Here is a 27283-nt window from a genome sequence, read left to right as displayed (position 1 = left end):
TTCATTTTACAGAAAGGCATATTTTGCAGAAGGAAGAAGGAAGTGCTGTGACTGGAGAGTCATAGTAGATGCTTGGTGATTTCAATACAGAATTTTGTGATTTGTTCAATCACAAGGTAGTTGTAAACAGATACTAAACTTTTCTCTTGTTTTGCTTTTGTTTCCATTACAAGTAGTTTTTAAATTGTCAGATATTTCTTTTGAATGTTTGTGATTTTAGCTTGTAGGGTTTTTAAAATTTTCACTTACTTCCTTTCCTAATAGTCTATGAAATACATAAACTTTTAGAAAAATGAATATTAGCACTGGGATTAACTTAAAAGTACAGTGTAGAAATGAAATTGAGAATCTTTGAAATATTCTATTAGACTTTCCTCATTTGTGGAAGTTTGTTGCTTTGTTTTGAGGCAGGATCTCACTGTGTAGCCAATGCTGGCTTGGTGCTCAGTGTGTTTCCTAGGTGTTGGGAGTAAAGGCATGCATCAGCATACCCTGCTTTGGAAGCTTTCTAATTAGACATACAGTGTTTGAACATGACTGCTTTCCCAGCATTTTTATGTCTATACTAAATGTATCCTAAATAAAGTTGAATATGCAGTTGTTTCAGCTTTAAAAAAAAAACTTAAGAGTTAAGATTTTACTGTTGCAAAACTAATGAAATTTTTATTTTCTTCTCTGAGCATTATGTGAAATTAAATAGCTCTTCTCATCCATTTTTCATATAGATACCATTCTAGATTCCCAGTTATATGTCAAATAGTGAAAGGTGTTATATCTCTTTTACTAACAGTTAAAATTTTTGGCACATGATGTCTTTCTGGTAACTGATGTTCATTTGCTAGTCCATATCCTGTGTGTTTAAAAGGATAAGGATGACTGTCATTTCATAGCTGCTAGAGATGGCTTTCTTTTATTTGAGTAATTATTTTGCCTAGATCTTTATCTGTTTCTTTTTATAGAAAGTCTACAAGGTTGACATCCTGTTTTAAGGAGGTTTCTCTCTCTTTTTACCTTTTGAAACTTTACTTTTTGCCCAGGCTGGCCCTGAACTTCTAGAATAGTAAGGATAGCAGACCTGGAATACTAGGCCACGCTAGTGTTTTTGTTTTGTTTTGTTTTGTTTTGTCTTTTTTTAAAAATGTGGTTGTTAGATGTTTAGTTATCACTTCATTTAAAATATTACATGAGAGGTGGGGATCATTCACTTGGTAGAGTGCTGGCCTCACATTCCAAAAACCCTGGGTTTGGTTTTTAGCACAGAAGCACTGGATGTGGTAGCATCCTATATCACTGTGGGGTAGAGAGAGAAGCATCAGAAGCTCAAGGCCATTCTTGGCTACATAATGAGTTGGAGGCTAGGCTGAACTTCATGATTCTGTTTTAGTTAATTGATTAATGAAAATGTTAATAGCACTGTGGGGCATTTCTGACCTCAGTGACATTCAGCATATCTTTATCTGTGGCCCACTCATGTTTTAATGCCCTAAGCCACCTTTTGTATTTGCCTAGTCTAGTGGAAAGAGATGGCAGGAATACACCCTGAAAATTAAAGTTCTGTCTTGAGTATATTTTAATGCCCCCAAATTTTGCTTTTTTGTGTCTATTGGGTGGGGGGTGAGGTTTAGTTTCAGAATGTCCAACAGAATCTCTTACCACAGTAGCACACTAACACATACACCACTTGTGTTCACAAACATAAAAGTTTGCACTATCAGTTCTCTGCCCAGTTCTTAATACACTCTCAAAAGCAACCAAGTTAAATGTTGGCCTCCCCTTTATTTATTTAATCAGGATATAGCTTATGTGTTATTCTTTTTTTCTTTTCGTTTTTTTAATTGGGTATTTATTTCATTTACAATTCCAACCCACCCACCCACTCCCACTTCTTTGCCCTTTCGTTCCCCTGTACTGAGGCAGATAAAGTTTGTACGACCAATGGGCCTCTCTTTCCACTGATGGCCGACTAGGCCATTTTCTGATTCATATACAGCTAGAGACACGAGCTCCAGCGGGGTATTGGTTAGTTCATATTGTTGTTCCACCTATAGGGTTGCAGATCCCTTTAGCTCCTTGGGTACTTTCGCTAGCTCCTCCATTGGGGGCCCTGTGATCCATCCAATAGCCGACTGTGAACATCCACTTCTATGTTTGCTAGGCCCCAGCATAGTCTCACAAGAGACAGCTCTATCTGGGTCCTTTCAGTAAAATCTTGCTAGTGTATGCAATGGTGTCAGCGTTTGGAAGCTGATTATGGGATGGATCCCCAGATATGGCAGTCTCTAGATGGTCCATCCTTTCGTCACCGCTCCAAACTTTGTCTCTGTAACTCCTTCCATGGGTGTTTTGTTCCCAATTCTAAGAAGGGGCAAAGTGTCCACACTTTGGTCTTCATTCTTCTTGAGTTTCATGCGTTTAGCAAATTGTATTCTTAATGTATCTAAAATATTTCACAGATATTTACTCTGTGTGTGTGTGTGTGTGTGTGTGTACACATACATGCATGCTATGCCATACATGTAGAGGTCATTAGACAACTTGTGAGTGCCTGTTCTTTCCTAACCTGTAGATTGTATAGATAAAGTCCCAGTTGTCTGGCTTGTCAGCAAGCACCTTTATCTGCTGAGCCCTCTTGACAACTCACTGCCCTTTTTACATCTCCAAAGATTATATGTAGGTTTGACTGCTTTCCTGATGGTAACAATTTGACCTGTTTTCAGTCTACAGTATTATAAACAATGTGTGACTTTAAAAAAAATTAAAAAGTAGGGATAGAGAGATGGCTCAGAGGCTAAGAGCACTGGCTGCTCTTTTACAGGACTCCAGTTCCCAACACCCATGTGGTGACTCACAGTGGTCTGTTACTCAGCATTCTAGAGGATCCAACATCTTCTGGCCTCTGTAGCACCAGGCATACACGTGGTGCACATGCATACATCCATGCAAATACTCCTGCACATAAAATAAATCTTTTTAAAACTTTAACCAAAAATTATATTATAAGGTAATTAAGATAAACTATTAACCAGGTAATGTTGTTTTAGGTTAAAAACAGTTCACTAAAACCAAAAACCCTAACTCTGATAAAGGTAGTTTTCTTCAGAAATGTTGTTATAATCCAGTCAGTATTGTTGGATACTGCCTATTAAAACTACAGTAGAGGGGAATACTAACTCTTAATAACACTTTTGTGAATTTCTAAAATGGTGTGTTAGTTTATTGGTATATTTTGTGTAAAGAATTTCGGAGTTTTAAACAAGGATAGCTAAAATAAGTAATAGGCAACTCTTATGTAGTAATGATCAAATTAAATCAATGAATTTGTGTGTTAAATCATTAGTAATAAGCATAAATACATACAGCACATAATAAAACATTTTCATGATGTACCATGGTGAGTTATATTTGTAAACCATGAGCATCCAAAACATATTTGTACGTGTTCATTCTATCCATTGTGAATGCCTGGGCTTCAGGATAAACTGTGGACCTCCTAAAAGGACCCCTTAAACTTAGCAGATGAGGAAAGGCATTAAGACAATAATATCCTTAAATCCATAGAACACATTATAGAATAAGAACTGGATCGTAGGTCACATGGTTTTTATGTCTCTCCTTGGAAGCTTTGGGATGAATAAAAAATGGTTCCTATTTATACCGTAAATTACAAATTAGAACACGTTAAAGTTTGGATTGTGGAAACACAAGTGACTACCTAGGATTTGTATTATATCTGGTTTTTAAGAATAATGATCCCACCCTGCCGCTCAGCATCCTTTGCATCAGGTGCAGATGGCTAGAAGTGGGCAATAGAAAGTAGTCTACTGATGGATCTGTTTTCCTAATGTATATTTCTAAGGCCCTGTATTGATGTCATGAGTACGTCGTAAAATGGACCTTGTTCAGAAGGGGCTGTATTTCATTTTGTAGTCAAAAATGGTGCGTGTTATTAATTTGGATTGTTAGCCCAATCTTCAGTTAGACATTTAATGAACACTTTGTAAAATCTCAGGAACATAAAACACGACAAGAAAATTTCTCCTTAGGAATCACAGTGGATAGCTGGGCATTGTGGCACACACCTTTTAAACTCAACACTAGGTAAGCAGAAGCAGAAGCAGACAGGTCTTAGTGAATTAGAGGCCAGCCTGGTCTACATAGTGAATTCAAGGACAGCTAGGACTTTGTAGAGAGACCCTGTCTCAAAAAAAGTTGTTCATGGTAGAGGCAAAAGGAGTGAGGGGACAGTATAGACACTAAGCCCTACATTTGATGCATGTCATGTAGAGAGAAGCATGACTGTAGATTTGGTTCTGCTAAAAAGAGCTGGGGAATCAAGAAGGAAAGCCTTGGTGAATACATTTACCAAAGTGTGACACTGGGGAGCTGCAAAGGGGAAAAGGAAGGAGAAGGGATTGTGTAGAATTCCTAACCAGAGTATAATTCCCTGCTGCTAGTATAGTTAGAGGCATAGGCAAGCCTCTAACTACAGGCTAAGGTGGAGGCAGGATTGCATGCTCACACCCAACTTAGGCAACTTAATAAGACCCTTTCTCAAAAAATAAATAGCTGAATGAAATTACTGGTGGTGGAACATTTGTCTAAAATGCATAAGGCCTGAGTTCAGTCTCCCTCCAGCATGGCCAAGATAAAAATATGATTTGTATTAACACAGCAACTTAAAATTATATGGCATATTTGGGGGGAAAGAATAGATTTAGACATAGGTCATCACAGACTGCTTTAGAGACACGAGTTATTTCATCAGGAAGTTGGAGCAATGACTGAACCTTAAGATTTGTAAAACCTTTTCAAGTGACTTTATTTTACATGTTTTTTAAACTTTTATTTAGAATATTCACATATTGATTGAAATTTTGAAACTTCTACAAATTGTTGCTCAGTTGACAGAAACAAGTTTAGTTTAGCATTACTTAATGCATCTAATTCTCTCTTGATTGTTATCTTGTATTACTAAGCCATTAGTAATTTTTGTGTGACTGGGCTTTATTTACGTCTTGAATTCACTTCATGTCTTCTGTTTAACCATGCTTCTCTTTTTGTTGTTATTCTTTTTTTTTCCATTCTACTACTTGAGCTTAAGTGTCCATTGTCTTTGTCTCTGGAGTAGCAAGTGGGTAGTTTTGTGACTAAGAAAGCTCATTTGCAGGATGAAAGAAAGTATAAAAATCATGTCATGATTGTCTTCGTGGCATAAGGTAACTGAAGCTAATATTTTCAGCCTATAACACATTCTCCATTTCCTCAGTGCTTGAAAGTCCGTGACTTAGTTCTCCGTGGACTGTACCTCTCAGCCTTTCCCTTCTTGAACCCTGGACTAGTTTTTGTGTTTTGTTTTTTCATGTTTTGGACTAAAAAACAAAAACAAACACTGAATGAGAGTCCAAAGTTTTGTACTTTATGATGTGGCAATCAGAGTTCTTTTTCATTCATTTCCAGATTCAGGTCTGCCCTTGGAAAATTTGGTTTGCCAAAAGGTAATTTTCTGGTAGGTACAGCAAGATGAATTTTGAGAGTTGGATGTAGATTAGGCCATCTTCAGTGTATTTCACAGTTGCTTGATAGTTTAATCTATGACCATCAATGCTGAGATCACTGCTTCTTATGAGTATATACAAAATGACATAGTATGTTTAGGTCTGTTTTGAAAAATATTGGTGTGCTGGTGAGATGGCTCAGTGGTTAGGAACACTGTTCTTCCAGAGGTCCTGAATTCAGTTCCCAGCAACCACGTGGTGGCTTACAACCATCTGTAGAGTGATCAGATGCCCTCTTCTGGTGTGTCTGAAGACACCTACAGTGTTCTTATATACATTAAATAAATAAATAATTCTTTAGAAAGAAAGAAAGGTAGGTAGGTAGGTAGGTAGGTAGGTAGGTAGGTAGGTAGATATTGGGAATTCTGTCCTAATCACAAGCCAAAACCCATTTATTTTACTACAAGTTAATAACTCAAGCAGCAGTTTTTAAAGTCAGAAGTCCTAACAATATAATCCAGTGGTCTAATAATTTGATACCTGCACTATAGTATAATTCCAAAGCCTCTCTTCTCTGTGATTAAACCTGTAAGAGCAGAAGACTCTAGATATGAAACATATGCTATAATTCATAACAGTCAAGTCTATGGCGAGGTGTTTGAGGCACTCATTGTTCATTGACATGCAGTGCAAAGTGCCTGTTTTTATATTTACAACCAAGGTTTATAGTGATGTTCCACAGTGTAATCTGGCTCGTGCTGCCAGAAACATATTTCATTTTATTAATTTTAGTCATTGTATATTTTTTATTATTGTCAATTATTTTGTGGAATCCCCCTTCATATCCAGGTCCTATCCATTCACTTTCAAATTGTGTGCACACATGCCTCCCTGGCTACATTGGATCATAACCCATACTTTAAGAAGCCATAACTTACGTGACCAGATGAGAAACACAAAGAGAGGAATAGAGTGGAAGGTAGGATGTAGTTTGAGCAGTTGAACTAAGGCCAGGGTGACTGCAAGCATTGTGAATGAGGGAACAGTTCATAGAAGATGCTGGATGTGAGCAGGAGTCAAATTTTTACTACTTTCAACTTACTTAGTGAGCAATGGGAACTCATTTTTATTAAATATACTAAATAATAGACATTTCATGCAGATTATTCTGACTGTTGAACATGAGGTCAGAACTTCAAGGTTAAAAAGAGACCAGGAAGCTTATGGGAAAGCAAACTTTTTTAACTTACTAATATGTGGCTGCAGAATGAGGAGCTAGAGTGACCCAGAAGTGCCCCTGCATGTGCTGCTTGTGTTGTCTTGTGCTGTGTGCTGTTCTTGCCTGCACCACGCTCCTTACCTCACCACCAGTTCTTCTAGAAAATGGACCCACTTATCTTTCAAACGCAGCTTTGACTGTCACTATTACAGCCCAACTCAGTCACTGTGACAGACAGTTGTTTGTTCTCTAGTAATTTTTTTTACCTTTAGTATTTTTATTATAAGTGACAAGAGTTAAGAAATAAATCATTATGGAATATGTTTTTTACCTAGTCTGATCTTATCCCTAAAGGAAGTATTCCAGTGGAGTTTCAAGTGTTAACCCTAGCTGAATTTTATAGATCATTTATGTGAGAGCAAGTCCCGTTTGTGTTCTCTACAGAAGGTGCACTGCACTGAGAAAGCCATCTTAACGAATTTCTGAGCTTCCTGAATGCTGTGCTTAGTGAGACTCTCTTCACTCCTCTGCCTTTACAGTATTCCCTGTATAATTTTTGAAGAAATAAGCTATATTTGAATTTAAAACAACTCTACTATTCATGTCTTTGTGTATATTCCCTTTCCCTTGGTACCTTTCTTTTGGTAGAAATTTATCCCTCTGTAATGACTTGTAGGTAAGGAAAAAATAATCTTTATTTTGTGACTCTAAAATATTACTTTTTAGACTAGTGAGATGGCTCAGTGATTTAGGGCACTTGTCACAGAGCCTGACAACCTGTATCAGTCCTGGACTCACATATGGAAGGAAGGAAAGACTGGCAAACTGTGCTCCAACCTGCATACATACCTGCCAGGCCACCTCACGAGTCCAGATAGCTTTGTAACATCCAAATAAATAAGCTAAGATAGAATTGTAGAAGTTTGAGGAGTTTTCCACCAGGTAAATTCAGTTCTTACTGAAAAACAGGGTAGCAGAAAGGAAAGTTTAGGTAAAAAAACAAGTGCTAAGCAATGTAAGCAAAGATTACATTGTTTCTTAAGATTTCAGTCTATTAACGAGGATTATAACACACATTTCACAGAGTGGAAGTTGTTGGATTTTTTTACTTACTTGCTTAGTGTTTCTGTGTGTAATGTATACGTGTGTGTAGTGGACATGTGTGGAAGTGAGAGGATGGTGTCTCCTCCCCTCACTGAACCTGGGCCTAAGCTGCTCATCACAAACACAATCCTTCTGTCTTCCCATTTCATTCACTCATCTGACAATAGGGTCACAGGACTTGAATACTTATGCCTGGGTCTTTACAGTCATGTTGGTAGCTTGAACTTAGTTCTTCATGCTTGTACAGCAAACAGTCTTACCCCTGTCCCCACTTCCCAGCCTCTGAAAGTGCTAGGTTTGCTATGGAAAAATAATTTCTATCTTACTGTATACTTTATTCCTTCTCTGAGTTTATTTTGTTTTCCCTGAGACATGGTTTCTCTGTGTAACCTTGGCTGTCCTGAAACTTACTCTGTAGACTAGGCTGGCCTCAAAGTTAGTGTCTGCTTGCCTCTGCCTGGAATTAAAGGCATGCACCACCACCACCAGGCTTCTTCTCCAATTTTAAAATAAGATCAATGTTGATGGCTGTTTTATTTTATACAGAAATAGAGTAAGTCTTATCCTAACAGTATTCACTTATTACAGTGCTGTATGTGAATTTCTTTTTCTCATTTATTCTCTCTCTCCTACTACACAGGAGTACTCTGAAGACAGTAACTCGGAGCCCAATGTGGATTTGGAAAATCAGTACTATAATTCCAAAGCACTGAAAGAAGATGACCCAAAAGCAGCGCTAAGCAGCTTCCAAAAGGTGCTTCCAAAGCCTGTTTCCAACTGATTTTATGTCTTGAAGTTTATTTTGTTTTAATAATACTGTATATGTTACTTTTCTCATTGCTACGACCAAATAATCTGACCAAAACCCAGAATGTAAGTATTTTCTTCAGTTCACTGTTTAGGATGCAAAAGTCCTTCCTAGCGGAGAAGCCATATTGACCAGAGCATGTTACTAGGATTCTTTCCATCTCAGTGGACAGTGTAGTGGTTGAGTGAGAGTAGCCTCATGGGCTCATGTGTTAGATGCTTGGTCCCCAGATGGTGAAGCTCTTCTTGAGCAGGATTAAGTGGTGTGGCCTTGGTAGAAGAGGTGTGTCACTGGGGTGAACTTTTGAGGTTTCAAAAGCCCATGCCATTCACGGTGTCTGTGTCTCTGTCTCTCTTCCTTTTTTTGGTTTTTTTTTTGTTTGTTTGTTTCTTTGTTTTTTGTTTTTTGTTTTTTCAAGACAGGGTTTCTCTATAGCCGTGGCTGTCCTGGAACTCACTTTGTAGACCAGGCTGGCCTCGAACTCAGAAATCCTCTGCCTCTCGAGTGCTGTGATTAAAGGCATGCGCCACCCACCATGCCCGGCTCTCTCTCTCTCTTTCTTTATCTCTTTTTATTCCTCCCTCCCTCCTTCCCCTTAACCCCGCCCCCAGCTCCTATTAGAGGATCAAATGAGCTTTCAACTGTACCCAGTCCCATGCCCTGACTATCATGGACCTTAACCTTCTGAAACTATACACCTAAATTAAACTGTTTCTTTTATGAGTTGCTTTAGCCATGGTGTCTTATCATAGCAATAGAAAAAGCTAACTAATATAACCAAGAAGCAGGGAGAGAGCAGGGAGAGACCTTGGAGTGCGGAACTAGGTTAGAGCTTCCCTGACTTAAATTCCAGTGCTTTACTCCCTGTGGCTAGGCTCTACCCTCAGAGGGTTCCACAACCTTCCAAGGCAACTAACTCCATCAGTTAGGGACCGAGTGTCAGACGCAAGAGGCAGATGCTTTATATCCAACCCATAACAGGTGCAGTAAATGCAAAGTGGTTTATTTCAAAAAAATGTGTGTGATATTTATGATAGTTCTGTCAAAGGATTGCATTATGGATAATAAGCATATATTTCAGAAAGTTTCATATTGTCTTTTCTAATCAAGTTGTCCATGATGTAGGGCTCTTATCCTAAAAAAACCATACTAGAGAAACATCCTCATGGTCAGCAGTATCATTACTATAATCTTGATGGTTCTGGGAACAGATGGATTGATTTCCTGATTCTTACCTAAGCTGAGTCCTTTCTGGGCGTGCATTATCAAGTCCTCTCATGTGGCAGCTTAAGAGTCGGCTGGCTTACTTACCCAAGGATCCCAAGACATCTCTTTTCATTTCTTTATTTAAATCCTTTTTAAAATTACACTGTCAGTGACATTTTTCATGAATAGCTTATAAATTTAGTTCAAGTCTTAGACATTGGGTATCATTGAAAAATAGTGAAAAATTGATACCAGGACTAAAAATCTCTTTCCATTGTAGGTTTTGGAGCTTGAAGGTGAGAAGGGAGAATGGGGATTCAAAGCACTAAAACAGATGATCAAGATTAACTTCAAGTTGGTAAGATTTATTCTGAGACTCACCATGAGCTGCATGCAAGCCTCCTGCTGCAGAACCCCATGTTTTCTTCTCTATAAAGTTGTTATACTGACCTCTGTCCATGTGTGGACTGCAAAATTATGACTATAGCAATACTGATCTTTTGTAACTTTTAAAGCTAATTAGAATAGGTATGTCTATGTCACATCTTCACTTTCCTCCCTCCAACTCCTGTGTCTTCTCTCTCCAACGCTAGTTTTTTTAATTTAACATAGGATTAAAAATATATATATTCTGTATGAAGAACTTATTCCTTAGGTATGTTTTCTGTGTGTTACTGCATGTAGTCCAAGTGCATTATTTATAGAGTGACTTTTTGAAAAACTTACTTTGGAAGTTTATTTTAGAGTTTACAAATTCTATTTATTACTGTGGTGGAACTACTTCAACATTGTACTGGACACCTCTGTTGTCTTTCTTCCCACCAATAATCAATCAACAAATCAAAAAGGCCTGGGTCCCTTCAGAAGATGTCTAGTGTAAAGGTCCTCCCTCTGTTCCTGGCTAGCATCATCTCCCACCTACATTGTTGCATTGGCTGTTAGCTGAGCTTGCATCTATCCTTGTCTGCTACCTCTGCCTGCCGTCTGTGCTGTGTACCCTTTCTGGTTCTGCTTCTCACAGTGTACTGTTGCTTTCTGCTCATTTTTATCATAGTATTACACCAATGCTTCCTATACTTAAAAACTTGAGATATATAGGTGAAGCAGCAGGTGACTAAGGGGCAGAGATTTGAATTATTAAAATAGTAGCATTAAATGCTAAATGTCAACTCTTAAAGATGCTATGATGTGCAGGAAAATATGATTCCTTTAAAACATATCTTCACATAATGACAGTTGTTTTGGTTTTAGTCCATTTAAATATTAAACTGCCCTTAAGATTCAGTTTTTCTATTTTACCTTGAACAGACCTGGGAAGGATAAGAAAGGGTTATCTGAATCATATAGTACAGGTTTGCCATTTGCTTCTGTCACAGCATCTGTAAATAGGAGAGTACAAGAGTGGTCTTGGCTGTGTCTGCCTCGCTCATTTTCTAGTAGGATCTACAGTAGAACCTATGTAGCTGTGCCGTGTTTGGTAGTACAGTTAGAAGGATCTGTTTCACTTGTTCTATGTTAGAACAAATTTGCTTAATCTCTCAATCTTAAATTAGGATTAACATTTTTTTTAAAGGTTCCTGTCTGTATTTAGTCACATACATATTTATTGGTGGTACAGAGGTGAGACAGGGTCTTACTATGTAGTCCTGGACCTTTCTATGCTGGCCTGGAACTGACAGAGTTTCTATACTTTCTATACCTGCCTCTGCCTCCCTAGTGCTAGGATTAAAAGCATGCACTACCATGTCCAGCCAACATAACTTTTTAAAATGAATGTCTTAGAGCCATCAAGATAGGCAAGTAAAAAAAGATGCTTGCCACCAAGTCTGACAGCCTGAGTTCAAACCCTGGAACCCCTGTGGTAGAAGGAGAGAATCAACTCCCATTAACTGTCCTCTGCCTTCCCACATTAATGTTCTGGTGCAAATTTTATTTTACATACCCTCACAAATATTTGGAGGAGGTAGGGGAGAGACTTTCTCATTCCTGTGATTAATTACCCTGACAAACGCATCTTAAGGCAGAAAGGGCTTATTTTGGCTTACAGTTCAGAGGGATACAGTCTAGCATGGTGAGGAAAATATGGTGGCAGAATTAGGTGGCTGGTCATGTCTGTGTGTGCTTGGGACACTCCTACAACCTTCTCAAACAGTTCTCCAGCTAGGTATACAAACACAAGCCTGTGGGGAGCATTTCAGACTGCAACAGTGAGCTTCAAGTTATACAGGGTTGGTAAGATAGAGGTGAGACGTACCTTTTTCTAAAATCCTGCTTTAGTACTGAGATGTAAAACGAAAGTTGAGACAATCCTGTTTCACCATCTCTTAAGTGCAGGTTTAGTATGTTGTTTAGAGGATATTCCTTGTTAGTTATGTCCTCATGAAACTTCCATAGTTCAAAACAAAACAAAAAAACAGGTACCCATAGCTAGCTATCATTCTTTTATCCATTACCCTAATAACCAGAAGAAGGTATTTATACCTGCCAGTGCTCCATTTCCTTGAAAGAAATAACTCAATGAAAGAGGTTAATAGCAATAAGAGATGGTAGGAAGTAGACCAGATTATAAAGTTAGTTATACTCCAGAATTAGCTTACGTGACACACTCCCCAAATACCTAACTGCTGGACATTTTACTAGTTTCTCCAGACCTTTCCTGTTCCCTGGAAGAACTATAAGACAGTGTATAAACAACCATACAACATAATGTTGCAGTGGCAACAGTAACTGTGTCTTCTATGGAGCAGAGCCCTGTGTGGGATGATTTTTTTTTTAATTTTAACTGAAAATAGGCTTTGTTTTGTTTTGGGTTTTTGTTGTTGTTGTTGTACATTATATTCTGAGTGTACTTTATACTCCTAGATCCTCCCCCAGACCCCTGGGATGATTTTGTTACGTGGGATGAGTTCTGGGACTTGAGATTGTTTGACCTCATGGAAAGCAAGCCAATTCAAGGGAGAAATGGAACATGCAACTCTTGTTAGAAAGTTAGAATAAATCTTTATTTCGGGGTGAAATAGTGGTTATCTGCATAGCTATTAGCCACACTTGAAATTTAAAATCTGCTTCTTTGGTAGGTATCTTAGTAGTTTTCCAGTCACATGTGCTGTGCAGTAAAGAGTAATATTTGAAACTTGGAACATGTACAGAATTCATCTGTTTATTAGGCTGAATTCTAACATTTATGTCATCCTGTATATAAGGTAACATGTCTGTATTGTTGTTCCTCTTTTCCAAGAGCATATCATGAATTGTGGCAGGCCCAGTTCAGTGGCAGTAGGTCTGTGTGCTGGATCATACTCCTGTGCGCACTCATATGTATGTCTCCAGTCATGCATTTTTCTTTTCTCACAGACTAACTTTCCAGAAATGATGAACAGATATAAGCAACTATTGACCTATATTCGGAGTGCAGTCACCAGGAACTATTCTGAAAAGTCCATTAATTCTATCCTTGATTATATCTCGACTTCCAAACAGGTTAGACTTGAGTTCTTTCTCTTGATGGTGTCAGTGTGTTACTTTGTACAACAGTAATGGTTCTGTGGGTTTGGGGTGTTGTTGATGGTTGCTTTTCTTTTTGAGATGGTCTCTTGTAGCCCAAAATGGCCTCTAAACTAGCTGTGTGACCAAGGGTACTACTGGGCTCCTGAACCTCCCCTTTCTGCCTCCCAAATGCTGATGGACAGGTGCCATCATGCCTGCTAAGTCGTCATTTTATTTTAATTACTAGTGTACTTCAAAAGTAATTGGTTCTATTTTATTGATTCTGGTACTAATTAACATTTAAAGGTAATAAATCCAAGTTAATCTCTTTAAATAGTATCTTCAGATACTTAAATACTACCTGTAAATAACTTGGGCAGACATTTTTATTTTTTTCATACTCCTTGCATCTGTCATTATAGCTGTTTTTGGTTTGGTTTTGGTTTTGGTTTTTTGTGGGTTTTTTTTGTTTTTATTTTGTTTTTTGGGGTGAAGTTGTGTCTGCATTTAAACTTAGGGCATTGAGCACGCTAGAAAAATGTTCCCATTGAAATTGCATGTGCGCATACACACACAGACATTGGGAATGTGAAATGTGAACATGAGTCACAAGTTGTGATGTTAGATTAAAGTCCTTGAGAAGAACTTGTCCTGTGCCAGACTCAGTAGGTGCTCTATACATGATTCTATCAAGGATGCATGGTGATAGCTGATAAAGGGAAAGAGGAAAGGGGGAAATGGCTTCTTCTAGAATGTGGTGGCTAACAAAGGTAATGATGACTTTATGTATTCATCCTATTTATTTATTTATTTATTTATTTTTAAGCTTTGTTACCCTCTGGTGTTTGAACACGGAATGTTCTCTGTATCATTTAGTATCTGTTTTTGTAATCCTGATAAGCAGTCTCAGAATCAGCCTCATCACACACATACACACCCACCCATACTCAATCATGCACGCACACACGCACATATGCGCATCTGTTCTGGGAATAAGGGAAGGGAAACCTTGTCACTTAGTGGCAATAACTCTAGAGCATCCTCCTGCTGTGTCATGAGTTTGAGGCCAGCCTGGCTGGTGGCACATGTTATCCTTGGGAACAAGGTAAGTTTGAGACCAGCCTGGACTACATGAGATACTGTATCTAAATAAATAACACTAAATTATGTGGAAACATATTTTCTGTTCTTTGCAAACAAGTATCATAAAAACATATTTGGTACTGTGTTTATAAATGTTATTCCAAAAATGCTAGGGGACTAGAATTGAATAATTTTAAAACTTGAAGGTTGTACTCTTCTGTGTGTTAATCTGAAACTTCTGAAACTTTTGCCTTTTGAAAGAAAAAGTAGCTATTGTGTGGGTAGCACTCTAACTCCATACCATCAGGAACCCTGAGTAAGTAGGCAGCCTTCCTGAGAGTCTCAGACTCTCTGAGAATTCAGGATCCAGACGCCAGAAACAAAGCTACAAATAGAGGAGGGTGAGCAGAGACTCTTGAGATGGTGTAAAACAGTGACCTTTATGGGGAAAGTGTCACTCTGACTAGTGATTAACCGACAGCCAAAATTACACTAGAAAAGACACACATGGCATGTGGTGGCTTACACCTGTACTCCCAGCACTGAGGAGGGTAAGATAGACCACCACAAAGAGTTCCAGGCCCACCAGCTCTACAGAGTAAGACACTGTCTCAAAATAAAAGACAAAACCATTTTGCTAGAAAGGGTGCATTCGCCCTCGCCCTCTTCCTCCCCCATTCACCCCTCTCCTCTTCCTCTTTCTTATAAAGGCTAAGTAAATAAAATATATGTATATTTAGTAAAGGTCCAGCATATCATTCTGATGATATAAAATAAGTGGTTATATTGGGAAGGACAGAGCTGACTGTTAGGGCATTAGAATTTATGACCATATATAGTTTACATGATAAGATATATTTCTTGGTTTTACACAACAAGCAAAAATATCTTGGCACTTATAAATGTGATCTCTTAATGTTTTTGACTATAGTAGACATTTGGTAAGAAATAAATAGTGTATCTTACATGTATTAAAGTTCAAAGATGCACTTTTAGTTGTTCAAATTAACTTTATTAACAGGTACAAATTTGCTGTTTACAATTATAGAATTCTGATTTTTTATGTCAGATGGATTTACTGCAGGAATTTTATGAAACAACACTGGAAGCTTTGAAAGATGCTAAGAATGATAGACTGTGGTTTAAGACAAACACAAAGGTAACAATTGCATTTGTCCTTTTGAAGACTGGGTGGGTACCTGGAGTGATATGCTCCAAGTATATGTACCTCCTCCTAAAGGCTTTTCATCTTAATTAATTTTTTTTACAGCTTGGAAAATTATATTTAGAACGAGAAGAATATGGAAAGCTTCAAAAAATTTTACGCCAGTTACATCAGTCTTGTCAGGTAACATTCCCTCACCTTTTCCTGAATATAAACATGAAATAATAGTATTCAGCTTACTTAGGAATGTTTGTGCGAAAGTATCTATCCCAAAAATAAAATTTGAAGAAATAAGTTTTTAAAGGATCATGATCATGAGTTTAAGTCCAGCTTTTTTTTATAATGACGCTTTGCTTGGAGGCGAGGCTGGCTTTCTGAGTCATTTGTTAGATCAGTGGCTCTCAGCCTTCATAATGCTGTGACCCTTTAATATAGTTCCTCATGTTGTGGTAACCCCCAAGCCATAAAATTATTCTTTTTAAAGATTATTTTATTTTATTCAGAGTGTTCTGCATATATATCTGCGTGTTAGAAGAGGGCACCAGATCTTATCATAGATGCTTGTGAGCCACCATGTGGTTGCTGGGAATTGAACTCAGGCCCTCTGGAAGAACAATCAGTGCTCTCCAGCCCCATAAAATTATTTTTATTGCTACTTTGTAACTGTAATTTTGCTATTGTTGTGCATCATAATGTAAATATTTGATAAGCAGAATTATCCAATAGCAGCCCCTGTGAAACGGTTGTTTGCCCTTCCAGGGGATTGTGACCCACAAACTGAGAACCACTGGTCAAAATGCTGGATTCAATTCTTACCCGTTATGGAATGAGGTGTAGTTGTCAGTGAGCAAATAAGTCCCTTATAATATGTAGTAAATTTGTACTACCTAGTAATATGCAATATAGAGTTAAGCTGTGGTATTTACTTACTTGCTTTGGGATTTATATTAGTTATTTATATTATTTATAATATAAATATAAATATAATTTAAAATATAAATATAATTATTTATATTTATATTTATAATAGTTTTATAAATATAAAAAAGATCTTATATTCTAATATATGGTATATCTTTTTGTATATCATTTGTAGCTTTATTCTCAGATAAAATTTGGAGTGATAGTGTCTATGTCTGCAATCCAATATAGCCATGTTAGGTGTCGCATATCTTAATATGAGAGGCATTATGTTGAGACAGATGCGTGGTAAGCTGCTTATGATTTATTCGTGGATAGCTAAACTGCCGTTTAAGGTCAAGGACTTTATGAACAATACATTTGCTTAGTGTGTATATTTTTTAAAATATTTATAGCTATGTGGCTATAGGCCATAAACTAATAACTAAGGCTCAAATTTGCAAGCATATTCTGGGTTGCTATGTAATTTTCCTGACATGTATAAGAATGGCTGAGATGAGAAAGTGTAGCATATTTTTCTCTCCTTAGGCGCGTTCAGGAAGTGGGTTTCCATTGACTAGATGATCTAAAGCAGTTGTGAAGGAAGACCATTAGTGTACTTCCTAGCTGAAAATATAAAACTGCATTGATTTTTAAATTACAATTAAGTGTGGGCACGGTATACACGCATGTACATACCACAAAGTGCATGTTGAGGTCAGAGGACAACTTGTGGGAATCACTTCTCTCCTTGACACTGTGGAAGATAAATGGCTTGACAGCAAGGGTCTTCCAACATCAAATTTTAGTACATGGGTCTGGAGAAATGGTTCAGTAAGTAAGAGCACTTTGTTAAGTGAGTACAAACTTAGTTCCACATCACCCACTGATGACAGTCAGCATGGCCATGAATGTCTGGAACCCCAGTGCTAGGGTGGGGAGTGGCCACCAGGCTAACTGAATAATCGGTGCACTTCAGCTTCCCTGAGAGATCCTGCTTCAAGAGATGAGGCAGCCAGTGTTTCCTGACCTACACACAGGAATGCACAAGCATACACATATGCAACACACAGAGGTTTTCTTAATGAATGTCATTTTCTTTAAAAGTATTTTATACACACAAAAACTTCTAGCCCCCTTTCCCTATCCAGGTTCCTTTGGTCACTCTACAGTCAGCCATGATGCAGTAAAATCTATAATGCATATAACACAGAGATACAAGGTTCCCAAGTTAACACTAATAAAAATATCTCAGTTGCCCCTGCATTTTGTCTTGACTGAAATATTTGTTTTCCTAGACTGATGATGGAGAAGATGACCTGAAAAAAGGTACCCAGTTATTAGAAATCTATGCTTTGGAAATTCAAATGTACACTGCACAGAAGAACAACAAAAAGCTTAAAGCACTCTATGAGCAATCACTTCACATCAAGTCTGCCATCCCTCACCCACTAATCATGGGTGTCATCAGAGGTAAGTTTGGATGGAAAGGGTAGAAAGGGAAAGTCAGGAGTCATTGCATGAGACTGAGTAGCTCTAAGGTTGTTTCTCTTTTACTGACAGTAAATGGTAAAGTATGAAAGTCATAAAGGGGTCTGCTAGAAAGTAGCATGTTTTTTTGTTTTGTTTTTGTCTTGAGAAGGTCACAGTAGGGGGCTAGAGAGATGGCTCAGCAGTTTAGAGCACTGACTGCTCTTCCAGAGGTCCTGAGTTCAATTCCCAGGAACCACATGGTGGCTCACAACCATCTTTAATGGGATCTGATGCCCTCTTCTGGTGAATCTGAAGAGAGCAATGGTGTACTCATATAAATAAATCTTTAAAAAAAAAAAAAAAGAAGGTCTCAGTAATAGAGATACTAATTAGGAAAGTCGCATTATGAGTGTACCTCTCCTGAGTTTGTAATAACATAAAGGATTACTTCTTATTCAGTAGAAACTCTAAAGATTTGCAGTAGGTTATTCAGTGAGCTTTCCTTATAGAATGAAGATATAGACCCTAGGTATACCCTGGAGTTGCCATGTGGAAGGTACAGTTGCACCTTGGGGCTATACTAGGCTACTGCCATGCAGGACATACAGTTAAAAGCCATTGCAGTAGCCTTCATTTGTTCTTCATCAATTAATCGTCTGTTTTATTGTTTACAGAATGCGGTGGTAAGATGCACTTGAGAGAAGGTGAATTTGAAAAGGCACACACTGATTTTTTTGAAGCTTTCAAGAATTATGATGAATCAGGAAGCCCAAGACGAACCACTTGTTTAAAATATTTGGTTTTAGCAAATATGCTAATGAAATCAGGAATAAATCCGTTTGACTCACAAGAGGTCTGTCTGCTCTTTTCACTTCTCTTATTAGCTAATTGGCTTTCTGGAGTACCAAAAGGTTAGTATGTATGCGTAATTTATTTTTGTTTTGTTTTTCTGTTAGGCCAAGCCGTATAAAAATGATCCAGAAATTCTAGCAATGACAAATTTAGTAAGGTAAGATTTATGTTTCCCTATGGCAAACCCTTTTAAAGCAGCTCACAGAGGGGCGTGGCAGACAGCAGCAGAGAACAGCTGACAGTCAGCATCTGTTCTTTTGTATGTTTGTCTAAAAGGCACCAAAGTTCATGCCAACCTTTAGAAGCCATTATGCTGTTTCTGTTAGTCACAGATAATGTATAAAAATCTCATCTGGTTTGTTTTTTTATCTTATCCTGGTGTTTTGTTTTCCTTCTTTCCAGTATAGGAGAGTGAGTCTCTTGCCAAGGTTGGCTTTGAACTTGTAATTCTACTGCCTTGACCTCTTTCAAACCTGAACCATCAGGCCCAACTTGGTTTTCTTTGTTATTTATTTCTTTTATTTACTTATCTTTTGTTTGTTTGTTTTACTAACTGTGTGTTTGAGGGGGATATATACAGTTTTAACTTTGTCTCAAAACTTTCTCAATATCTCTGCCTACCTTAAGTCTAAAATAAATGTGAATTGGCCAAAGATAAATCAAGAATTTTCAGTAATAAGAGGCATAAAAAACATACTTTCCAACGACAAGATAAAAATGACATTAAAGCAAAAAGATTAAGGCGAGGCCTGGTGTTACACACACCTTTAATCCCAGCACCCAGGAAGTGGAAGTGGAGAATCTCTGAATTCAAGACTAGTCTAATCTGGACAGTGAGTGCAGGCCAGCCAAGGCTACAGAGTGAGACCTTACCTCAAAAAAGAAAAGGAAACCGCAGTTTTCGCCCTAAATGAGAATCAAGTCTGGAAGAGGTTTTGTTAGGTGTGCTTTGAGCTGCTGCGTTAATCTGTACTCACCACTGCTGTGTTTTCAGTTGTCTACTGTTTGTGGCTTTTCATTGTAAAAGGGCATTTCTCCAATCTTTTTTTCAAGAGACTTAATTTATCTACATTTGTTACATTATCTCAAGTTGATTTGACCACAAATTAACATTTAAAATACTTTGTTTATAGCATTGGCTTACTAAACATCAATTAAAAGTAAGGAAATAGTGAAAGTTTTGATTAGAAGTTAATGTTATATAAATTGGTTAAGTATAATAAAACACATTAAACAACTGTTTTATCACACCTTTACAAGGTAATAATTATCCTGTATTTATTACATCTTGTGACCCAGTAAAGCATTTATAATAGAACTCAAAAATTTATTGTAATGATACCGTTTCCCCCAAGCAAGGAATAAAAATAAAATCTACTTAATCGAAATTTTTCTTATAGTTAAAATATAGGTATATGCAAGTATAAGATAAAATATGCATGCAATGTTTTCACTCCCTGAAGACAGCCTCCTGTTGTGCATTACAGTGTATTGGGGTAGGTAAGAAAGTCTTGCTTCCTCATTTTATCTTCCTAGTCAGTTGCCAGCAGACTAGAGGGAAACATTTGCTGTTGAAGCACTTGAATCACCTGCCCCTAACATGAAGTTACATTGCGACCCAACAGATGGAAGCACAGCAGAGGGCATGCAGAATGGTTGATGATATGCCTTACATACAAAGCACACAGTGGTGCCATATCCAGAAGGTTGGCCTCTTCCTTCGCAGCACCCTTAGCAATCCCATAGTGCCTTACATAGGTGTTTCCAGAGTAGGTGCCAGATCCTCGGAGAAGTATAGAGATCATCAGCCTGTGGCCTTCTGCAACATGGGGCTCCATCACTGTGTCCTCTGTATGTGATCACTTGGCATTTCTCGTCTTTCGTGTTTCTGCTGTAAAAGTTGATAAGATTTTTAGGCTAGAAAGACTTGAGAATCAATCCTTTTGAAAAGTTTTTACAGTTGCTGGTAGCTTTCTAGAAGATAAAAATTAGGAAGCTCTATTATCTGGGTCTTCTTCCAAAAGGATATGCTTTCTTATTTGAAAGCTAAGACCAAGCTCCCTTGTTGAATAATGTGCTTGAAACTAGTTTCTTTCTTTAAGAGCAATTAGGGATCAGAAATGCACAATCTAATTTGAAAACATCAACTAATATAATAAACATTTTACTGTCAACTTTGAACAAGACTAAGATGAGACTCTGTTAAATGACTAATATATCTGAGTAATAATATCTCCTCCCCCAAACAGATTCATTTGCTCTTTCCTTTAGAAAACAAAAAAGCAATAGTTTGGGGGGGGGGGGTCATTTATTTGGTGCTAGAAAAGGATTTTTTAGGAAGGTTCTGTTTATGTCATGTATATTTAATTTTGACTTCTTTAATAGAAACAATAATAAAGCTGTAGTTGTTGCGTATAAAGGTTGAGAGGTAGGCTCTGGATTATGTTTGCTACATGGGGCAACGTTTATCCTTTTTTTCCATGTTAGTGCCTATCAGAATAATGACATCACTGAATTTGAAAAGATTCTGAAAACAAATCACAGCAACATCATGGACGATCCTTTCATAAGAGAGCACATTGAAGGTGCGTGGTTGGCCGGCGTGCTTCGTGACGGGGCTGCATGGAGTAAATTGCAGTAGCAAAGGACAGAAACATTTCTGAGTGCTACGTCATTAGCAGACTTCATATGAACATCAGATCTGTACATGGCATTTGTTTTCTTTTGCCTTTTTATTCTAATGTAAATATTGCTGTAATCTGGTTATTGATGTTTAGATTCAAACCTGACTGTTAAGGTTCGTCAAGAAGCTGGGAAAATATATTGGATGATGTAGTTTCCCCCAAAATGCAAGGAAACATTGGGAAGTTTTCTCAGAGTAAAGTAAGGCTTAGTAAGTTCTGCTGAATTGCCACAGACAGGCATTGTTCTGACAGCTCCAGTGTTCCCATCTATGAAGAACTATTGAGGGCTGGGCAGTGGTGGCTCATACCTTTAATCCTAACACTCAGGAGACAGAGGCAGGAGGATCTTATCTACAAAATAGCCAGGACTACACAGAGAAACTCTTGTGTGGGGGTGGGGGGTTATTGAGGGCACTTAAATGACTTGGGAGCAGTCCACTAACTTTTAAATGCATCAGAAAAATTTGAAGAATATGTCAGAAGTAATGTTCTCTTATTCCCTATTTGCTTTTTTATTTCATTCAATAGGGTTTTTGTTTTTTTATGGGTCTGGAGTGGTCCTCTACTTTGTAAAAGCAGAAAATGTAAAAGTATTATCTGTGAATTCTAGGCTTCTTTTCTTTTTGAAAAGACAGTTTTGTGTGAGGAATTGTATATGGGCCAGGCATAGTGGTACATGCCTATAATCCCAGCACTAGGAAGCTAGGCAGGGGGAGGAACATCTCTTGAGTTCTGGGACAAGTGAATTAATGAAACTGTAAGATGGAATGCAACCTATAAGAGCCCTAGGACAAGTAACTCAGCTAGTGTGAACCAGAACTTCCTATAGTGTGAACCAGAACTTCTCACACGTGTTAAAGGTTAAGGAAGTGATGAATGGGGAATGTCAAGAAGACAGAAAAATATTTTAGGAGATTTGCAACATAAACATCCTCAGGGACCGAGAAACTGGGAGAGACAGCCTTGGACTGTGCTTTCATCACACCAGATTTTTAAAATCTAAACACCCATATCTTTACAAAGCAAAAATGGTTTGAGAAGGTAAATCATGTAGTTAATTAGCATGGCTTGTGCTTACATGATTCTTAAAGACCTTCACAGTTACACTGGTTTTTTCTTTTTGTCTTTCAGAGCTTTTACGAAACATCAGAACACAAGTCCTCATAAAGTTAATTAAGCCTTACACAAGAATACATATTCCTTTTATTTCTAAGGTATTTGTCGGTTTTAGTGTTTATGATTTGTGCCTACAATTGCAGTATCCCTATCTTTATCTTTTTAAGTGTGACTAACTTGGGCATGCATCTTTTTTTTTACATAGAATACAACTTTTGTGCTTCACTGAGACATGGGTTTCCCGTAGCCCAGGCTAACTTGATATAGAGGGTGGGTGTGTACACATGCACGTGTACTCATGTAACTCTGGATAAATGAGGATGACCTTGAACTCCTAGCTTTCTTGCCCCTCTGCCTTCCAAGTGCAAAGCTACAAGTTTGAGCCACAAAGGCTTTAAATTTAATGTGAAATTTTCATTGTTGTTTAATGTAAATTGCTTTTACAGAAAAGAGCTTTAATGTGTAAGAGAGAAATTACAAATCACTCAGTTTCTAAGATTCCTTATTCTTAGGCAGAAGAGAATGAAGCATTAATAAAAGTCCAATTCCAAGCATTGCAAATGGAGCAGGAGTATACCCACGGTTACAAGAGGGCTGAGGGCACCATTTGGTACAGAGTGCTTGCCTACAAGAAATTCTCATGTGTTAATAGGTTTGTAAGCCCAGGAGCATATGTCTAATCTCAGGCTAAGGTGGGAAGATTGGAAGTTCAAGGCCCACCTTGGCTACAGAGTAAACTTACAGCAGCCTGACCAACTTATTGAAACCCTGTCTTAAACATGACAAGAGGGTTGGGATATAGCTGAGTGGTATAATATATGCACAAGACCCTAGGTTCAGTGCCCAGGATCAACAGAAAAAAATTCTCTGCACAGATGGGGTTGTAGGTCAGTAAGAGGGCACTTGCCAAGTGTATGGGGCCCTGGGTTAAATTGCCATTGTAGTAAAGAAGAGGGAAAAATGAAATCTCCTTTATTAACGTCTCCATTCAGTGGTATTAAAACCAAACATAATCATGAAATCTTTTGAAATGTTAATTAGTAGAATTATATAATGAACTCTTTGTCGCAGGAGCTAAACATAGACGTAGCTGATGTGGAGAGCTTGCTGGTGCAGTGCATACTGGATAAGTAAGTACTCTGCAGCTTTTGTAAGTTACTGTGTGTCTTGTAGAGAAGTACAGGTTCCTGTGGAGGCCAGAAGAGGGTATTAGATCCCTGCAGCTGGACTCACATATGGTTCTGAGCCACTAAACATGAGCACTGGGACTAAACTCGGTCCTCTAGAAAAGCAGCAAGTGCTCTCAGCCACTTGCCGCTCCGCTCTTTCCAGTGTCCTTGGCGACTTTAAAGTTGCAAGATGCTGGTTGCTGTCTTTTCTGTTGGTGTGAGAAAACACCAAGACTAAGGCAGCTTAGAAAAAATCAGTTAATTAGGCTATGGTTTCAGAGAGTAAAGCCTCCATGATAGTGGGGAAAAGACAAAGCTGACATTTTGATTGGCAAGTAGGAGGCAGAGGGAGAGACACTGGGAATGGCTCTAGTCTTTTGAAACCTAAAGCCCATCCCTGTGACACTTCCGAATCCTTCCCTACAGTTCCTCCAACTGGGCACTAGGGTTCGATGTGTGAGCCCGTGGAGACCACAGTAATCATAAAGTCTGGACAGTGATGGCACGGGTAGCATAGCAGCTCAACTGTTGATTTATCGTAAGGACCACTGTGTGCGATTTCCTAATAGAAGACAGACAGTGACTCTTTCTTTTGTAAGTGAATAAGCACACTGAACACATGACCTCTAGAAAGGTTCTAAGTTATTTTTCAGACAGGTTTCTCATTCTTTTCATGGCTTACATACTACTAAGAACTTAGCTACTGGGCCTGTGACGTGGCTTAGCAAGTTAAAGCACTCGACATAAGCCTGACGGTCTGTAAAAGGAGCCAGCTCCCACTGTACTGCACATGCACACACCTGTTATACAGACACAGTGATCATTTCCTGATGGGCTGTGTCTGTGTCTTTCTTTCTTTCTTTTTTTTTCTTTTTTTTTTTAAGATATGGTCTCACTGTGTAGCTCTGACTGGCCTGGGATTTACTGTGTAGACCAGGCTGTCCACATCTATCTCTCAAGTGCTGGCATTAAAGATGAGTACCCCCATGTCCAGTCTATAAGGTGTAAGCACCATCTGTCAGGAAACACTTTTGATGTTAGTAATAGCAGTTTGCTTTGAAAGCATGGCAGGTGTCGTTACCTTTCATAATGTAGGTATCTGGAGAAAAGTGGCAGCCGAGCTGAGATCTGGTGTCTTAAAAGTAGAATAAGGCGATAAATGTTACAACTAACACCAAATTCACTTGTTAGAAGTAGGCAAAGCAGGTTTGGGGTTTGTTTTATTTTTTGTTTTTATGTTGGTGTTTTGTTTGGCTGTGGTGTGTGTGTGGGGGGGGGGGGTTATGTGGTTTTCTATGAATGTGCTTAGCAGAGATAACTAGAGACCTTGCTTTCTTATTTGGTTCCAGCACTATTCATGGCCGAATTGATCAAGTCAACCAGCTCCTTGAACTGGATCATCAGAAGAGGGGTGGTGCCCGATATACTGCGCTAGATAAATGGACCAACCAACTAAATTCTCTGAACCAGGCTGTGGTCAGTAAACTGGCTTAACGGAGGCCGAGCTTTGCGGACATGCTTAAGGCAACAGTGCAGAGATGTGACCCTTGAGGACTGGAAAGACAAAGCTCCGGTGGGTTGATGTGTCCTGAAAGGGATGGAGTTATGGCAGAAGTGCTTTTGTGATCAACTGGTTTGTGGTTTGCTGCTGCATTTATCCCAAGAAAACAGCTTTAATCTCCAGAAGAAAACCAAAACACCATGGGATTTATGCTGTGTTGACATCTTGCCCTAAACATACAACACCATAGTAATTTGTCATGGGCGACATGACCAGAGAGAAGATTTTTGTCATGATTTTAAAAACACTGACACGCTACTGTTGGTTAAATTTAAACATGTTGTACCTGCAAAAATTCTCTCACAAATAACCTGCAATAACTTGAAATTCATACCCTTTTGAACACTTCCTTTTCTCATGTATAAATGAAAATGTTTGCTGCATTTTGCAAAATGTCAGTTCTCCAAAACTGTGTCCGTCTATTTCTGTCCTTGCAGCTAGTAAAGGTTAGACAACCCGAATTCTCAGTGGCACGCTGTCACCTAGGGCTCAAGCAGCAAAATAAACAGTGCAGCTCAGAAATTATAGCTTGTTTCTTGATGTGTTTTTATTACATTCGGGGTTGCTCTTTTGTTTTTAGTATCTTAAAAATTTCAGGTTATTTTGTCTTCAGTTAAGATTTAAAAGCCTGAGAGCAAATAGTTAAAGCTAGTTATTTGCTTGCAGGTTTTTAAAATTAAAGTTTATTGATAGAGTAAGAACTCGTTTCTAACAGAGCCCTTACATAGAACTTGTTTTGACAGTGATACTTTAAAGGATTATGATTCTTTTTTTTTTTTAAAGACTGGTAATTTCTTTTTTAAAAGAATACATGTTAACTCTCAGAATGTCACTTTAAACAAATATGCCAGAATCTAGACAGCGAAGTGAATGTTACCTGCATAGTGACCATGCTGAAAGGTTATTTTCTAATGCCAGCAACAACCATTGCCCGAAGCCTCTTGGGTTTGCTCTTGGAGAATTACAGTCAAAGTTAATTTAGGTAACTCTCTACTAACTTCATGTTTATACCTTGTTTGAGAAGATTATTAACAAGCTTGTCTGTCTTCACCCTAATTTGGCCCCAAATACCAGTTTCAAAGAAATACCTAAATTTAGATAATGTAGAAAGTATGCATCTGGCTTTGAAAGCAATCCCCAAATAATTTTCAAGTATTTTGTGCAGTGGCAGAATAGTTAGGAATGGACTATGGCCTTTGATGGTGGCAGAACTCAGCTCATTTGAATGTATTGAGTTTTGGATGTATTTGTTTCTTTTTTTAAGTTCACATTATCATATAGTGTCAAAAGAAGGAACTAAGATTAACATAATGTGCTTGGTTTTTCTATTGCTCATTATTATGTAAACAGTTGAGTGGCAGTGCAGAAGGAAGACTGTGTGACTGAAGAGTGGCAACCAAGAATTTTGATCATTAAATCAGATTTTATAAACAGTAGAAAGAGCATGGACTTAAAACAAGGCATGCTTATTTGGTTTTGTCAAAATTTTACGAAAATATGTGATATATATTTATACTAAAACTATATAATCCTTAGATTTAGGAAAGCAGTCAGTTAATGTCTAGCAGAATAAAGCAGTATTAAATACAGATATACGTTGAAAATTGTAGAAAACCGAAAGAAGACGAAAGACAAAATGTCAATGGTAGGGAATAAAAAGTTTAAGATATTATAAAAGTATGTGTATTTTCTTCTATTCTACATATATCATTTGTGAAAAGTGTGTTCACGTTTTTTACAGGAGTGATATCAATTAGGATTTATTTTTCCAATACAATTTGGAGACCCTTTGTTACCCAAATAAAAATGACAAGTTTCTGTGCCTGTATCAGGTGTGTGCATGTGATAATCAGAACTCAAAGGGTCTCAGCCATGTGTCCAGTCCGGCTCCTGAAGTGCTGGCTCTGTGCTGTCTTAAGTTTGTAGAAGGCAATGTGCTTGTTACCCTGTGGGAAACTAGGC

General features: G+C 38.0%; 1 protein-coding gene across 3 annotated transcripts in view; it reads left to right on the top strand.

Annotated features, from left to right (window-relative positions):
* Cops2 (COP9 signalosome subunit 2) overlaps positions 1 to 26993 on the top strand; it is a 28406-nt gene extending 1413 nt beyond the window's left edge. The window contains exons 2-14 of one of the 3 annotated variants that reach the window (XM_029470871.1): positions 5458 to 5506; positions 8459 to 8572; positions 10113 to 10190; positions 13187 to 13312; positions 15450 to 15560; positions 15672 to 15749; positions 17765 to 17939; positions 18614 to 18792; positions 18896 to 18948; positions 21279 to 21376; positions 22607 to 22689; positions 23663 to 23721; positions 25110 to 26993. In XM_029470871.1, coding sequence (XP_029326731.1) covers positions 10167 to 10190; positions 13187 to 13312; positions 15450 to 15560; positions 15672 to 15749; positions 17765 to 17939; positions 18614 to 18792; positions 18896 to 18948; positions 21279 to 21376; positions 22607 to 22689; positions 23663 to 23721; positions 25110 to 25254 — 1131 coding nt within the window. In that variant the 5' untranslated portion in view covers positions 5458 to 5506; positions 8459 to 8572; positions 10113 to 10166 and the 3' untranslated portion in view covers positions 25255 to 26993. The remainder of the gene's footprint in view (positions 1 to 5457; positions 5507 to 8458; positions 8573 to 10112; positions 10191 to 13186; positions 13313 to 15449; positions 15561 to 15671; positions 15750 to 17764; positions 17940 to 18613; positions 18793 to 18895; positions 18949 to 21278; positions 21377 to 22606; positions 22690 to 23662; positions 23722 to 25109) is intronic. The other 2 variants (XM_021156377.2, XM_021156376.2) reach the window with 2 other exon arrangements.
* Positions 26994 to 27283: the final 290 nt, after the last annotated feature.

This window comes from Mus caroli, chromosome 2 (genome assembly GCF_900094665.2).
Source record: "Mus caroli chromosome 2, CAROLI_EIJ_v1.1, whole genome shotgun sequence".
Taxonomy (NCBI): Eukaryota; Metazoa; Chordata; class Mammalia; order Rodentia; family Muridae; genus Mus; species Mus caroli.
This window is presented reverse-complemented; position numbering and strand designations above follow the sequence as displayed.